This window comes from Thunnus albacares, chromosome 7, assembly GCF_914725855.1.
Source record: "Thunnus albacares chromosome 7, fThuAlb1.1, whole genome shotgun sequence".
Lineage (NCBI taxonomy): Eukaryota > Metazoa > Chordata > Actinopteri > Scombriformes > Scombridae > Thunnus > Thunnus albacares.
In genome coordinates this window covers 4,499,561-4,513,559 of record NC_058112.1, presented here as the reverse complement: position 1 = coordinate 4,513,559, position 13,999 = coordinate 4,499,561, and the positions used below count along the sequence as shown (strand labels likewise).

The 13,999-nt window shown below is 39.6% G+C and overlaps 1 protein-coding gene across 2 annotated transcripts in view; it reads left to right on the top strand.

Moving 5' to 3' along the window:
- The window catches only part of cpne2 (copine II), a 47,965-nt gene that overhangs the window by 25,808 nt on the left and 8,158 nt on the right, over positions 1 to 13,999 (top strand). The window contains exons 11-15 of one of the 2 annotated variants that reach the window (XM_044357531.1): positions 3,766 to 3,899; positions 4,775 to 4,829; positions 5,253 to 5,304; positions 7,686 to 7,819; positions 8,468 to 8,491. In XM_044357531.1, the coding sequence (XP_044213466.1) occupies positions 3,766 to 3,899; positions 4,775 to 4,829; positions 5,253 to 5,304; positions 7,686 to 7,819; positions 8,468 to 8,491 (399 nt within the window). The remainder of the gene's footprint in view (positions 1 to 3,765; positions 3,900 to 4,774; positions 4,830 to 5,252; positions 5,305 to 7,685; positions 7,820 to 8,467; positions 8,492 to 13,999) is intronic. The other variant, XM_044357532.1, reaches the window with a different exon arrangement.

The window sequence follows — 13,999 nt, the reverse complement described above, 5'->3', positions numbered from 1 at the left end:
GCATATCAGATAAACAGGGAAATGTCTTACTAAATATGATCAAATATACATATTATATAATATAAAAGCAGGGAAATGCATGGTCTTTTTTAAAGTTCAAAATGTATGATATATTATTGAAGACAGTAGGCATCCTCAATCAAAATGATCACTGGTATACGTTACCTCATATCACAGTATATGGCTTATCCATACAGCAACAATGAGTCACCCACCGATGCACACTTGGGGAGTATTGGGATTTTTAATGTTTTTTTTTTGTTGTTTTTTTTAGTGGAAGCATGCACTTATTGTTACGTGTTGCATGAAAACACACAGGAACAAATATTGACCAAAAACAGAACCACCACAGGACAAACCTCGCAGTGGACAGCAGCTCCCGGTTGTCACTGGAAACAACTCAGACTGAGGCAGAGAATGACTCCAGAAGATATTCACACAGACTTTTACACACTCATCCATCCAACCAGCCTTCCATCCATCTCTCTGACTGTTTAACTGCAAATGAGTCTGAGAAGTCCTGGCGTGAGAATTGGCTGATACTTGACAAGGCAGGGCTGAGAAAACTCCAATGTTAATGTCAGCACGTCAATTATTTGACAGTAATTTGGCTGTAGTGGAATCCCTGTAATTTATTGCAGTCACAGACGCTTTCTGCCACATCGCGATTATGAAATATACAGTAATGAGATGCTGCGCTGTCGCCCCCCGTTCATTTATATTCTGTGCACTTGCTTATTGAAACTGTGTGATTGTCGTGTTGTGTTTAGTCTGCTTGTGTGTTAGCAATTACTAATAGCTCTGGGCGAAGAATTGGTTGGAAACAGAATGGTGTCATTTCTCACTGCCGCCAAGTTCACGGCCATCAAAGTGATAATGTCTGTCACTGGAGAGGGCACTGGAAACATACCTTAATAGTTTGGGGATGATCCTGTGTGTTACTGTCAGAATTTTCAGATTCATTTCCTAGAGGGGGAAAATATGAACAACTGGAGGAAATTAAATATCAACATAACCTGTCGCTTGGTGGAGGAGGAGCTTGAGTTGCGAACATAGTCACAGCTACACATGTTGATTGGAAGGAAGAAAGACTTCTGGGGTTGTTTTGGGGTTGACTGACACGAGAGACTGGCACAGAGAGGGTCATTTGCACACACTCATGAAATAGGTGGCTCTGGAAGTTTGGTGACATATTGATGACTTATGTGCAGAGGCCACCATTGCTTGTGATTAGTTTTGTTAGTGGCAACCTGGATATGAAGAAAAAAGCTCTATCTGTGTTGCTTCTCATTTGGCAAAAGTAGGCTTGTATAAAATTGGATGGTGATGGTGACACAGCTAATATGATATCTCATCTCAATCTCCCTTTTTTGGATCTCTGTGTCCAAGACGCCAAAGTTGAACGGAAAAGCACAGCAAGAAGTCACTTTACCTCTATGAGTGAATCCATTGATTGAAGTGATTCCACTGAAATGAAATTATTTCAGTCCGAAATTTTGCTGTTACAAATACTGGTGTTACCAAGCATGAAGAAGGAATGAATGAATTTCTGTGTTCGGTAGGGATGGTACACAGCAAACATGTATACATGTGAAGCTCCCTTGGCAAAAGGATAGAGATGCAGTTCAAAGATGGAGAAAGACTGAGCCACCAGTATGAAAGCATGTTCTCAAGCCAAACAGGCAACACAATAACAAAGAACTATTATCATTTTATATTATGTTAAATCCCCACTCAGTGTTCCATTGGGTTTCTAAGATAATTTGATCACTTGGCGCCCTGAACCGAGAGTAATGTGCTATCTGGGTCCTCTTTTATCACATATGTCATTCCAGGACTAATACACATGTACAAAATACACAGCAGCACCCTAATTCTGTCACCCTGCATCTCTCTGTCCGTCACTCCTGCTGCTCCTTATGCTCCCTCTCTCTCCCCCCAAAACTTTATCTCATTTGCCCAATTTCCTCTCTTTTACTCACATCTACCACCTTTGCTTTCTCTTCCCACCTCTGTTTTCTCTTTCCTCGGTTGTTGTCTTTATTGAACCAGAACATTGTTGTTTTATAGCATTCCTTGCACCGCCAAACAAAGAGAGAAATGGTTTAGACCATCTTTACACTGATAGGAGGGAGGCGGAGTTTCTGGGTCGGGTTCTTGTCAGCGCACAAACCGCTATTCACTGCCTGAGGAAAAGCTTGTCACTCTTAATCTCATATTATGTTAGGCTGTGTGTGAGCGTGTGTGTGTGTATGCGTGTGTGTCTGTGTGTTCACATCCATATATACAGCATGTCAACGCAGTGTCACCCTGTGGTCATCGGTGTTATAAATATCCCTCTATGTGGGTTCAGGGCCATTATTTCTTTTTTAGACACGACTGCACTACAGTATTTTTGTATCTGTCCTCAGATGAAAATCTTATATGTCCAAGAATTAAGAAAAAGATTGATTCCTTGCTTGGTGACCCTTAAAGTTTTGAAATTACATTTTAAACATGTTTGATGAATCAGAAAACATGCTAAGTAGATCCAGTAGACCATGTATATTTTTTTATCTAGTTAAATGTCAAAATTGCAGATACAAAAGGCTATGACGATATATTGTGGCACAATATTTTGTGATACAAAAAAGCCAAGGCATGCATCCTGGAGCTGAAAAATTCATCACAATATCAACTAAATAATGCCAGTTGGCTCTCAAATAAGGTACTTGAGTGGTGCAAAGTGGGAGCCCATCAGATCTTTCCAAGCTCTTGACTGTTGATGATGTCCCAGCTCAGACACTGTTTTCAAAACTTAATCTCTAGCTTCTCTTTCTTTCCCTCACTTCACTTTGTATAATGCCACTGAATGGCAGGAATAAATCAGGAATAATCAGGAAAAACATAAAGTATTGTTTTTCATACTGAACCATGAGCTGACTGCATCAATAGAGGTTTCATGTTTTCAGTGACTTCTGAGTTATCAAGGTGTTCTTTTTGAAAATGAGACCATGTAACCAGTATGAAGCAACCGTTTGAAGCAAATGGCCTACAGTAACATGCTGACTGTCCTGTGATGTGATGCCAGTAAATCTTACACAACAGGCCCATGAAGCTTTGCAGAGCCCAGCTTTTTCTGGACAAAGCACTGCTCACAACTCAGTTTCAGTTTTTCACATTCTCAAAAGTTAACAAAAAGTAAGGCAGTAGTTGTAGTAGTGCAGTTTTACATAATTTTGATTACTACACTTTTAATAGAGAAACAAACCAAGTCACTAGTGGCTCCAGCTAAGCTATTGAAGCATTAATGAGAGCAGCATGTGCAACATTTGTGCCACATTCCACATCTATTGTAGATAAGATACAGTAGAGTTTAATTGAATAACATATTAAAACTCACAGCTTGTGTTTTTTCAAACAGCTACTGTAGTTGCCAGATGAATTCTTCTGCCTTCTTGTTCCTATCACAGAAAACTGTTGCCCAAAGGGAAAACAATAAAAACACAAAGACTGAGCTCCTCCTGTTACATTTTTATTTCATGTCAAAACAGATTCAATTAATCCTGTTTTTTGGCATTTCATGCTGTTTTCCTGCTGTTGCCTACATTGACCTGTCGTTCCATTATTTCAGATTTTCAGATTTTGACTCTGCTTTGTAGTGGAAGGTCAAAGGAAAACAGATAACAACATACAACAGTCACAGTATCGGTACAGTCTGAGTATTGAAAACAGTGCAGGTTCTCAAGATTACCTCTAATTAATCACTTCTCTGTATTTCTATAGGTTGGTATAGACTTTACAGCATCCAATGGGAACCCTCGAGAACCGTCCTCTCTCCATTACATTAACCCACTGGGCAGCAATGAGTATCTCGCTGCCATTTTAGCTGTGGGACAAATCATACAGGACTATGATACGTGAGTATCTAATGCAGCCTTCTTGGTTGTTGCATTGTTTTGAATCAGTTACATACAATATTAAGAGATAAGCAAGGTTGGTTGTGATCTTTTTCCAAGGGCTAAGATCACATTTACCTTTTGACCCACTGAAAGGCTGATAGCATAAAATCGACCTGTGACAAGAGAGAAAGACAATGATCTATTGGTCTCAATGTGTCTCCGCAAACAAAGTGACAGCTCAAATATTTCATTACTGGATTTTTACAAAGTTAACATTGACAAAGAAATGGTTTCCCATCTGTCAATTCCATGTACATCATTGTGGGCTTTGCAAAATGAATTGATCCAGTTTATCAGTTTCCTAATATTCCTTATATCCCATCATCTACTCAAGACCCGATATACAGCACTTCAGCCCTGACATTAACACACACAACACACACAACCATTTATTTTCACAGCTTGAATGATAAAATTAAGATATTCAGAGTAGAAACCTGAGTTAGTGACATTATAAACATACTGAAATCACCAATAATGACACAATGGACTGCATGAAATAGATCTATATGCCGTATTGAAGATAATTCATCTCTCTCAGCAATTACTTTGAAGGTGTCATGAAAATCACTGTAGGTCAAAGAGACAAAACCTCAGAATTTCTGTATATTGTTCCCCTCAGAAAAAAAAGTGTGTCTATCTTTGTGAGAAGCCATTTTACCAGATTGCTTCAGTTCTCTACCAGCTTGTTTCCCTGTTAACGTCTTTGAATGTGTTTCTTTGTGAAAAAGGTAACAGGATTTCCACTGTTGTCTAAATCCAGCTTGTTGAATTTGGATGAAAAAAAAAGGTTTAACTAACGTTCCAATCTGTTGTCATGGTTTCCCCCTCAGTGACAAAATGTTTCCTGCACTGGGATTTGGAGCCCAACTCCCACCAGACTGGAAGGTATATGTGTGTGTTTGTTGTTGTTGTTGTTGCTGTTGTTGTTGTGTGTGTGCTAGATATAGATACGTGTGATACGTGTGTGTGTGTGTGTGTGACAGAGGGGGGGGGGTCATATGCAAACTTACAGTTAAAGCGAGCCTGTATTATACATGCATTTTACACACACACACACACACACACACACACACAAAACTGTAAGAATTATACATGCATATTCACATGATTACGCAACTGTCAACCCATCTGTGTTGCCATGGCACTGAGCTGATGAAAAGGACAAAGGAGAGAGAGCAGTACACAGTACACAGAGAGAGAGGATGGGAGGGGGAAAGAGTGGGAGAAATGGACAGTATCTCGCTACGATATTTACAGTATAGTGAAGGATGAGCGTTAACTTAACATCTGTGTTTCTTGTCTCATCAGGTGTCACATGAATTTGCCATCAACTTTGACCCCACAAACCCCTTCTGTTCAGGTAAGTTACTGTGTGTGTAGTAGTTACAGACATCATCGATGACCCTGCTGCATCCACTGAAAATATTCATAGTTTTACATTTTTGTATCATGGCTCTATTTTTTGTCTCTTTTTTTTTTTTTTTTGGACTAATCTGTAGAACCTGACTGATACTTGATTACGATAGATACTGAAAGTGATTAAGACTGTTAAAAATCTGATTATTACTGATCATTTATGTGCTGATATTTGACATTTAACATAAAGCACATAACATTAACAAACATTTTTGATAAACACTTAAATTTGGTGACATTTATACAAACAAACTTGAGTTGACCATTCAGCAGAACCAGCTGAACTTTTAACTACTCTCAACACCTTGTTTTCTGTTTACAGCTCTGTTCCATTTATAATAGCATCAGCTGAAATCATATCATATCAAACTTATCTGTTGGTTGTTGTGGCTTGGACCTACATTTTCTGCCAGCAAGCTGCATGAACAAATACAGATGGTTACTAAGCTGTTTCTTTTCCTATGAAAATGTAAAGCTTTGTTATTTGTCTACAATCATATTGCGTGTAAAAAGAGAATACTGGCCCTTATTAAAATAGGACTACACTAGTGTTGGGAGCACAGCTTGAGAGACTGAAACAGAATTGAAGTATAGAATTGAGGTAGTAGGACAGTATAATAATTCTTCATGAAACAGTTAGATAGTAGGCTGCAGTGTCATTGTGACTTTGTGGAAATAAATAGGGCACTACAGGGACAGAACTAATTCATCATCATTGCACTAAAACTGGAGTCTTCAGTTTATAAGAATTGCAGCTGCAATTCTTATAAATTGAAGACACACAATAAAATCCAGACATGCCATCAGCCATCTCCACTAGTCTGTGAGTGTCTTGCTGAGTCTGAGTAAATAACACCTTCACACTTCACTTATGCGTTCTACTTTCTAGGACATTTGTCTAAATTGGCTGTATAACCACCAGTGCACACTATGACATCAAACAGTTGCTCCTGACATTTCAGGCCCGTGAAAGATAGTGCATTTACATGTATTTACTGACGGGGTACAACTCTAAAGAGGAGAAATGCCTTGGAATCCCCTCCAGTCAGTTAAGTCAAGTCAGTTTTTATTTGTATCAGCCCAATGTCACAAATCACAATTTTGCCTCAGGGAGCTTTATAATCTAAAACCGCAGTCAGAGATGAAGCTTTTTTGGCGAAACGTCTTCGGGACTCTACAGCAAATCAAATTGCCTTTGACTTAGCACTTCTAGATATCATATGATCTGGCTGGCTGAGGGTCTTCACAAAAAAATGATTGATATTTCCCTCCTCTCTGAACATTTAGCACATTTTTGCTACATGCAGTAAGATAAAGAACTCAAGGTTTCAAACAGTATAGTCAAATAGCATCGGGCTAATATCAAGCTAGCTCAGCATGCTGCATGCTAGCAATGAACACCTGATAAAATCATGATTTGGAATTAGCATTTTTAAACATGCTTAGTAGTAAAAAGGTTACTTAGTATAAATACACACAGTGACTAACATTTCCTCACCGTCATCTTATCTTGTTAGATTTTAACAAATTTGTAAATATTCTAGTATCCTGTACCATAAAGTAAGCACGCCTGTTTAATATGGTGTATTTAGATCTGTTAACGCATCATTAGCATTTGAAATGTGTAGCATGCAAATGTGTTTATTGACAAATACAAAACAACTTGAGTACCAACTGCTTAGAGCACAACTGTGAGACCCAGAATGAAATTGTGTAACACATTAGCCTGACAGAGGCAGGAGGTTATGCTAAATAAGTACATTTATACTCTGCTGAAAGAGACCTTTGTCAAAACATAAAGTTCTGTGTGCTTCTTCAAAATATATCTACAGCTTGTTTGTTATTAAAACATCTGCCTCCACAAATGCCCTTTCTGTTTAAGGTCAGCAGATGAACTGCTTCTCTACAAACTACGTAAGACAGCATTATAAAGATTGGAAAGGCCAATATGGCATTCAGTGCGTTCTGAAAGTTTCCAGACCAGACAATAAAACCTGATATGGACAACCATATATAAAGTTGCTGCGTTGACTTAAAAACTTGCAGGTTGTTGAGACAGGAGACTAGCATTCAGGAAATGAACCCTTGCTGGCCACACATGCAATAGTCTGGTTGTTTTAGCTAATTGAAGTCTAAAATAGCGATGCAGATGAGAAAAAATAATATGTTGAGCTTCTGGCCTTAGGTAAGAAATGTTTAATCCAAGTTGGAGGATACATGTAATAGCCTTTTTTTCTATATGTGGCCGGACTCTGGGCAATCATCAAACATAATAAAAGTGTGCTGGAATTTAAATTCTTCCTCTCTGTCTTTCTCTGTCTCTAGGTGTGGAGGGTATTGCCCATGCCTACTCTGCCTGTCTGCCTCACATCCGTTTCTACGGCCCAACGAACTTTGCTCCGATCATCAACCATGTAGCACGGTTTGCTGCCCAGGCCCTTCAACAGGAGAAAGCAGCGGTAGGTAACAATGCCTTTCCTATGTATCTGCCTTTCCACATTTTAATTTTTCTTCAGTTGAACCTGTATAATACAAACAAGAAAGATAAGCACTATATGCATTCCACATCTTCTGAGTTGAAGGTAGAAGATGTTGCTGAAGTAGCTGTGTATGACCCTTACCATATCTGCACTACAAATCCATGCAGCCATCTATTTACTGCCCTCCTCTTTCAACACACCTACTCATTACAGTCCACATGTCCATCTTACACAAATAGACTGCACAAAAAATAGCCACTGTGATAGGTTTCTTAAAGGTTTTGAATTGTTGTCAGTTAGTATAGCTAAAATTTAAGAATAAGTAGAGGAAAGGCCACAGAATCACCTAATTCAATAGGCTTCATCATCTGGGGAAATTGATATTGACTGCAAATTTCAAGCCAATCATGCCAATATGTGCACAGGTTATGAACTGAACCAAACTGCACAGAGAGCATTTGGGGAACGTGGTGATCTGCACATTAGATTTTTAGGTTTGTTATGTTCAAGTGGAAATTTGGCATTTGGGTGGAAAAGAGGCACTTAATTGTTACTTATTTTCTGTGATATTGTATTGATCCCATTGACATCCATAAATTAATCAATGCACCTTATAACTACCCACAGGTATACAAGAAAAGACATCCACAGGTTTGTCTAACTATGGGTAAATTGAATAAATGTATAATTCCCCAAAATTGCTTCCACATTTCTTTAAAGTATCTCAAACTCTTGGCTTCTGATCCTTTTCAGAGTGATTGTTGTTCCTGCTATTGTTGCTCTTCTCCTTGAATTATTTGACAGCTCACAGATTGTATAATGCTCTTTCCTTCTTCCATTTCGTCTTATCACAGGATTCTCTACCCTTCTCAGTCATATCAAACCGCTTTTTAGGTTTACTTGATCCTTTCACTGATATCCTCTCCTTCATCTTCTGAGGCCTTTTTCTTTTCTTTTTTTATGTGTGAATGACCTGCTCTTGCATTAAATGTTTAAGATGTTATGTGGGCTTCTGAAATTTTGTTCTGTCTGTTCAGTTTGTACACTGCATGCTTTAATTGGTTCTCAGCTTCCCTTTTCATTTGCTGTTTGGTACACATTCCCACACAGGCCAAGGTGTGATCATATTGGTCTTTATTATCCTCCCATAAGACGAATCACAACAAAGAATCACAAACACACCACTAAATAATAGTTTACTCACTAGTAGTAGAACAGCAGTCAGTAGTAAATGCCTGTCAGGACAGTTTATACTCAACACATGTGTGCATCTGTTGGCTCGGACTCATGTTGACTAGAGTGTCAGGGAGAAAGGTGACAGACTGGAGTGACAACTTCTGTCCTCTCTTCTTCCCTCTGACACGGTATCAGTTGAGACACTGACCAGTCATTTCTCACATTTTCGGGCTTAACAACATGATGGGGAAGCACCCTTCATCTCATTTTCTTCTTTTCTGGGTCACTTTTTCAGTAAACAGATAGGCCAGGACCCAACTTGTCCTATGTGTTCAGGTATAGCTTCACTTCAGCATATTCTATCAGAGTTTAAAACAAGCCTGTCTCAAGGGCAATACACCTGGAGATATAACCAAGTGTTGAAGTGTCAGTGGGCAGAAACAAAGCGTGTTGTCTATTTGGGAGGATGCAGCAGAAATGGCCTCTGAGAGGAAAAACTAAATATACAGAGTTGGCAGCAGATTCAGAGGAACAATGTTGGAAACTAAAGGTCCGTTGGGTGAAGATCGGTTGTAGGGTTTTTTTTTGGCAGATCAGTTTTATCCCTGTTAACTGGATTGGATTTAAGGATGTTGAGCCTAAAACAGGCAGTGAATGAGATAGGTAAGTGCACACTCTTGAAACTGCTGATTATGTTATGAAATTAAGTTTATATTGTGTTTTTTTGCTACAGTCTCGCTTTAAAGATAAGGTAGGTCAGAGTTAGGGAATGGTGTCACCCATCAGAGGGCTCAATAGATGTATGATGCTAATGCCTGATACCTACTGCAGGGCTGATACCTAATGATAAGTCAAAACATTATTTAACATTAATACTGGGCTTCCATAGGAATACTCACCCACCTTTTGGTGTATTGTATGTATTGTTAACTGTTGTGACGACTAGATATGGTTCGTCTAACCTGTGAATTCTACCAGCATTGTGATCCTTATTGACTTCCTAAAATGCAACTTGAAGCCACTTTTCATATTGTCTTGTAGCCGTTCCACTCTACATTATTCCTTTAGCATTCCGCTTGATCAGTCAAGATTAGTGGCACACCCGTAGTCATCTCTTCCAATTAGCAGTCAAATTTTAATAGAAGAGCCAATCCCAGATCAGCTTGTTTGATCCGAGTTTCATTTAAGTAGAACCAGTGAATTGCAGCATACTGTATTTCCAACTGGGTTATGTATCTGAGGCAGTAACACACAGAATCCAAATTAAGAACAAGCCTAAGGCTCTGTCTCACACCCAAGAAGGCCTTCTATTTTGGTAGCACTTCGTGGTAGGAAGTCATACAGTATTCCTCGAGCTGTGGGACCATCTCATTATTGTGTTGGTGTGGTCATGTTGCTATAGATACCAGTAAGAAAACTGATTAGGAACCAAGAGTTCCAGTATTGCCAGATTACCCTGCCTTTTTATAACAAAGCCCTCCGTACCAGCAGAAATGTTTTACTATTGTTGGTCTGAATACAGCCTTAAAGCTGCTCTAATCAATATTTTTATTTTAACAATGTATAATGTGAGAGGTTTTATTCTTAGTGATGAACCCACAGAGCATTATCACCCGACTGTGCAGTTCCCCACAGCTCTATGGAGCTTTAGCATCTTTCACCCCATTGTTTTTGTTTACAGCCAATATTTTTGGTTCACTCTCACTGCTCTCATCAGCCTTGTTCCCAGCAGTGTCAGGCAGATGTTTTCAGCAAAAAGCTCTAATAAACTCACTGTACACTATCCGCCCAGCACCAGACAAAGTAAGTGACTAGCCGGTGGAAACAGTGGAGCCTGTCAACAACTAAAGAGCCAAATGTTTCCCTCCGGAATTGATGGAGGCTAAAGCAGAGCAGAGTTACATTCACCAGGTGGCCAGAAACACTACCAACTTTTTGCTAAAATGTTTGCCATATCATCCTCATAAGGTGATGTTGAAAGATCATCCATTTCATGTTTGAGCTTCTGCAACAGCTCCTCTGTGTTTAATACTGAGGATTTATTTTTTTTATACTCACTTTTGAGTCTCTAATTATAGCCTAATTTCGGCCCCTCCTGCTGCACACACATCACATCATCCAGCTGACGTAAAAGTTAACACCTCATTGTTTGTGCACTAAATGTCTGGTTTCACTACACTGGTCTGTCAAATGTTTTCCAAACATTTCTTTCGCTCTTTGCATCAGAATAAGGATTTTTCACTGTGGTTCTACAGAAGTCTCGAATCTTGGCTGCTTAGAGACGATTCAAATCACAACTGCATGTGTAATCACTACTGCTGTAGTAGGGCTTCTACATCTATCACTATCACAGAGATCCAAAAAAGGAAGTATTTGCCTTTGAGCCACAGATTTGCTCACTGTGAGGCAGCAGTGGTTAGCGCTGTCACAGGTCCCAGGGTTCAAACCCCAGAAAGGTTCACTGATGCAGCAGAATCATATCAAGCCAGTATGCCTATTTTCATTTACAACTGCAAACTTAAATAGCAGGCTGTGCAGCTGGAGGAAGCTGACAGAATCTTGTCCTCCATCCATGGATCAGTGTGTTTCAATTTATGCTTGTGCACTCTGATGTTTTGCACTTGGGTTTATTTTTCTGCCTGCGTGACTACACTGCAGCTAAAACAAAACAAGTGTGGGCACAAACAGATCTCGCACATGTTGCTGCATCTGTAGGGCAGCAAGATGACAGAGAGCAAGACTCAGGTTAGGAATTACATTACCTGTGAGGCTCAGCATGATGGGGTCATCACACAAAACAAATACACAGATGTGTGACAGTCACAGGAGCTTTAGATCTACAAAGTTCCAACAAATGGTACATGTATCCCTCCCGTATGTATCCAGTGGCACATCTCTTGCCTAAATCTGAAGAGAGTGCAGTAGCTGGGTATCATTATGCTCCCACAGTGCTTTTTGTCCCTAATTGTACCCTGTCACCCTGTGGAGAACAAATACATGAGCAACATACACAAAGGATTGTACTCGTCTGTGTGTTTTGTGCCAGAATCCTTTTGTTTCTGTAAGGAAATGATTGCAGGACGCTTTCTTGTTTTATATTACAGTGAGTTCAAACAGGGGAGGAGTAACAGACAATGAGATGTGACAGCCACAGTAGAAGTGTATGTGGACCACATACTGGAGTAGTGGTTAGACTAGGGTGTGTGTGTGTGTGTGTGTGTGTGTGTTGGGGTGTGGGTGGGTAGGTGTAGGCTGCACAAATCGGCTGCTGCTGCTCTGTTCCTGTTCCTCAGATAATGAGAGAACCTGCGACTGCAGTTTGTGCGACTGTACAATCACACTCCTGCTACTGACACACACACACACACACACACACACACACACACACAAGCTGCAGGCCAGTGCAGTCTGTGTGTGTCCCAGTGTGTGAGCGGCCCTGTCTGTCTGTGTGATAATGATTCTCTAATGAGCGCTGCTGTTAGCACATTAAAGAGACAGGCTTCAGAGCCCTCCCTGCGAGTGTGTGTGTATGTCTGTGCGTGTGTGTAACATGGAAGTTTGATTTTGTTCAGAGTAAAGTCAGTGTGAGTCTTCACCTTGTCTGTTCTTATCATAGGATAACCGTTCACAGTCCAGTACGCAGAACAGATGCATGTTCTGTGTGTGTGTGTGTGTGTGTGTGTGTGTGTGGGCTGGTAGTGGGTGAGCTGACTTCCTGTGTGAGTGTGAGAGTACATATGGTTTGCCTTATATCAGACCCAATTTTCAGACTTGAAACTTGTCCCAGATAGATTTGGTTTACCCAGTTTGTTGTCACTGTTGCATTCAGTGGAAAGTAACCTAATTTGTGTCTTCAGGAGGTCAATAAAATTTCTCTAGAAATGGCAAAGGTGTGTGTGTGTAAAAGAGAGATACCTTGTGTGTGTAACTCATGTTTGATACCAGTCATAAAGAAAAATGAGAAACGATGCAGTGTGTCCTGCATGCTCGCTGATGTCTCTCTGCTCAACTCCACAGTACACACATAGTGTATCCTGAGTGTGCGTGTGTTTCTGTGTCTATGTGCAGTAGGACAATAAAGAAAACCGTATTATAGGTATTGTGACTATATTTCACAGCTTTGTTGAATTTCCATCTCTGATTGGCCAGTGGTTTTGTTATTAATATTGTTAAATGTTTCATATCTGATTACATCACTTCACAGTCAACCTGTCTTAAAATCTTCAGGTCTGATACTCAAAATTGTCCTCCACATCAGCTATGGAATGTTTGGATGATTTTGGGTGAAGTGTCATTTGGTAAATATACCAGTAAATATACAGTACTAGTCAAAAGTTTGGACACACTTTCCCATTCACTTGAATGAGAAAGTGTGTCCAAACTTTTGACTGGTACTGTATGTGAACAATTTACATTTTTCTCATGATTTATAAAATCAGCACCTTCAGGATGATGCAGACTGGCAGACTGTACAAGGTCTTTTACATATTTCTTAGGCAGAGATAATATTGTGGTTTCTATCTTTACCTTGCAACAGCATTTCAGCACTGTGTTTATTTTGCTCTCTTATAATCCCAGAATTTATTCGCTGTATACATCTCCTATTATGAAATTCGTGATGATATACTGTAGCACTGCAGTTGAGAATACTGCTTGACCTCTGATTTCTAGACTATACTCAGGAATCGTACAACTCTGGGGCTGAACAAATGAATTTGGATGCAGTGCCATTTTTAATATCAGTTTCTTTAAAGCTGCGCTTATCTTTTTTTTTTTTTTTTTACTAACGATAGATAAAAAGACTAAATTACAGGTGAAAGACAGAAAACTATCATCCAACTCTGCAGCTTCCCTCAGCTCTATGTAGCATTTTAGTGTCTTTCAGCTGATTGTTTTAGTTTGTTGCTTCATTCACAGCTCTCATCAACCCTGTTAAGAGCAGCTTTTTACCCTGATAAACTCACAGTGCACTACCTGTCCAGC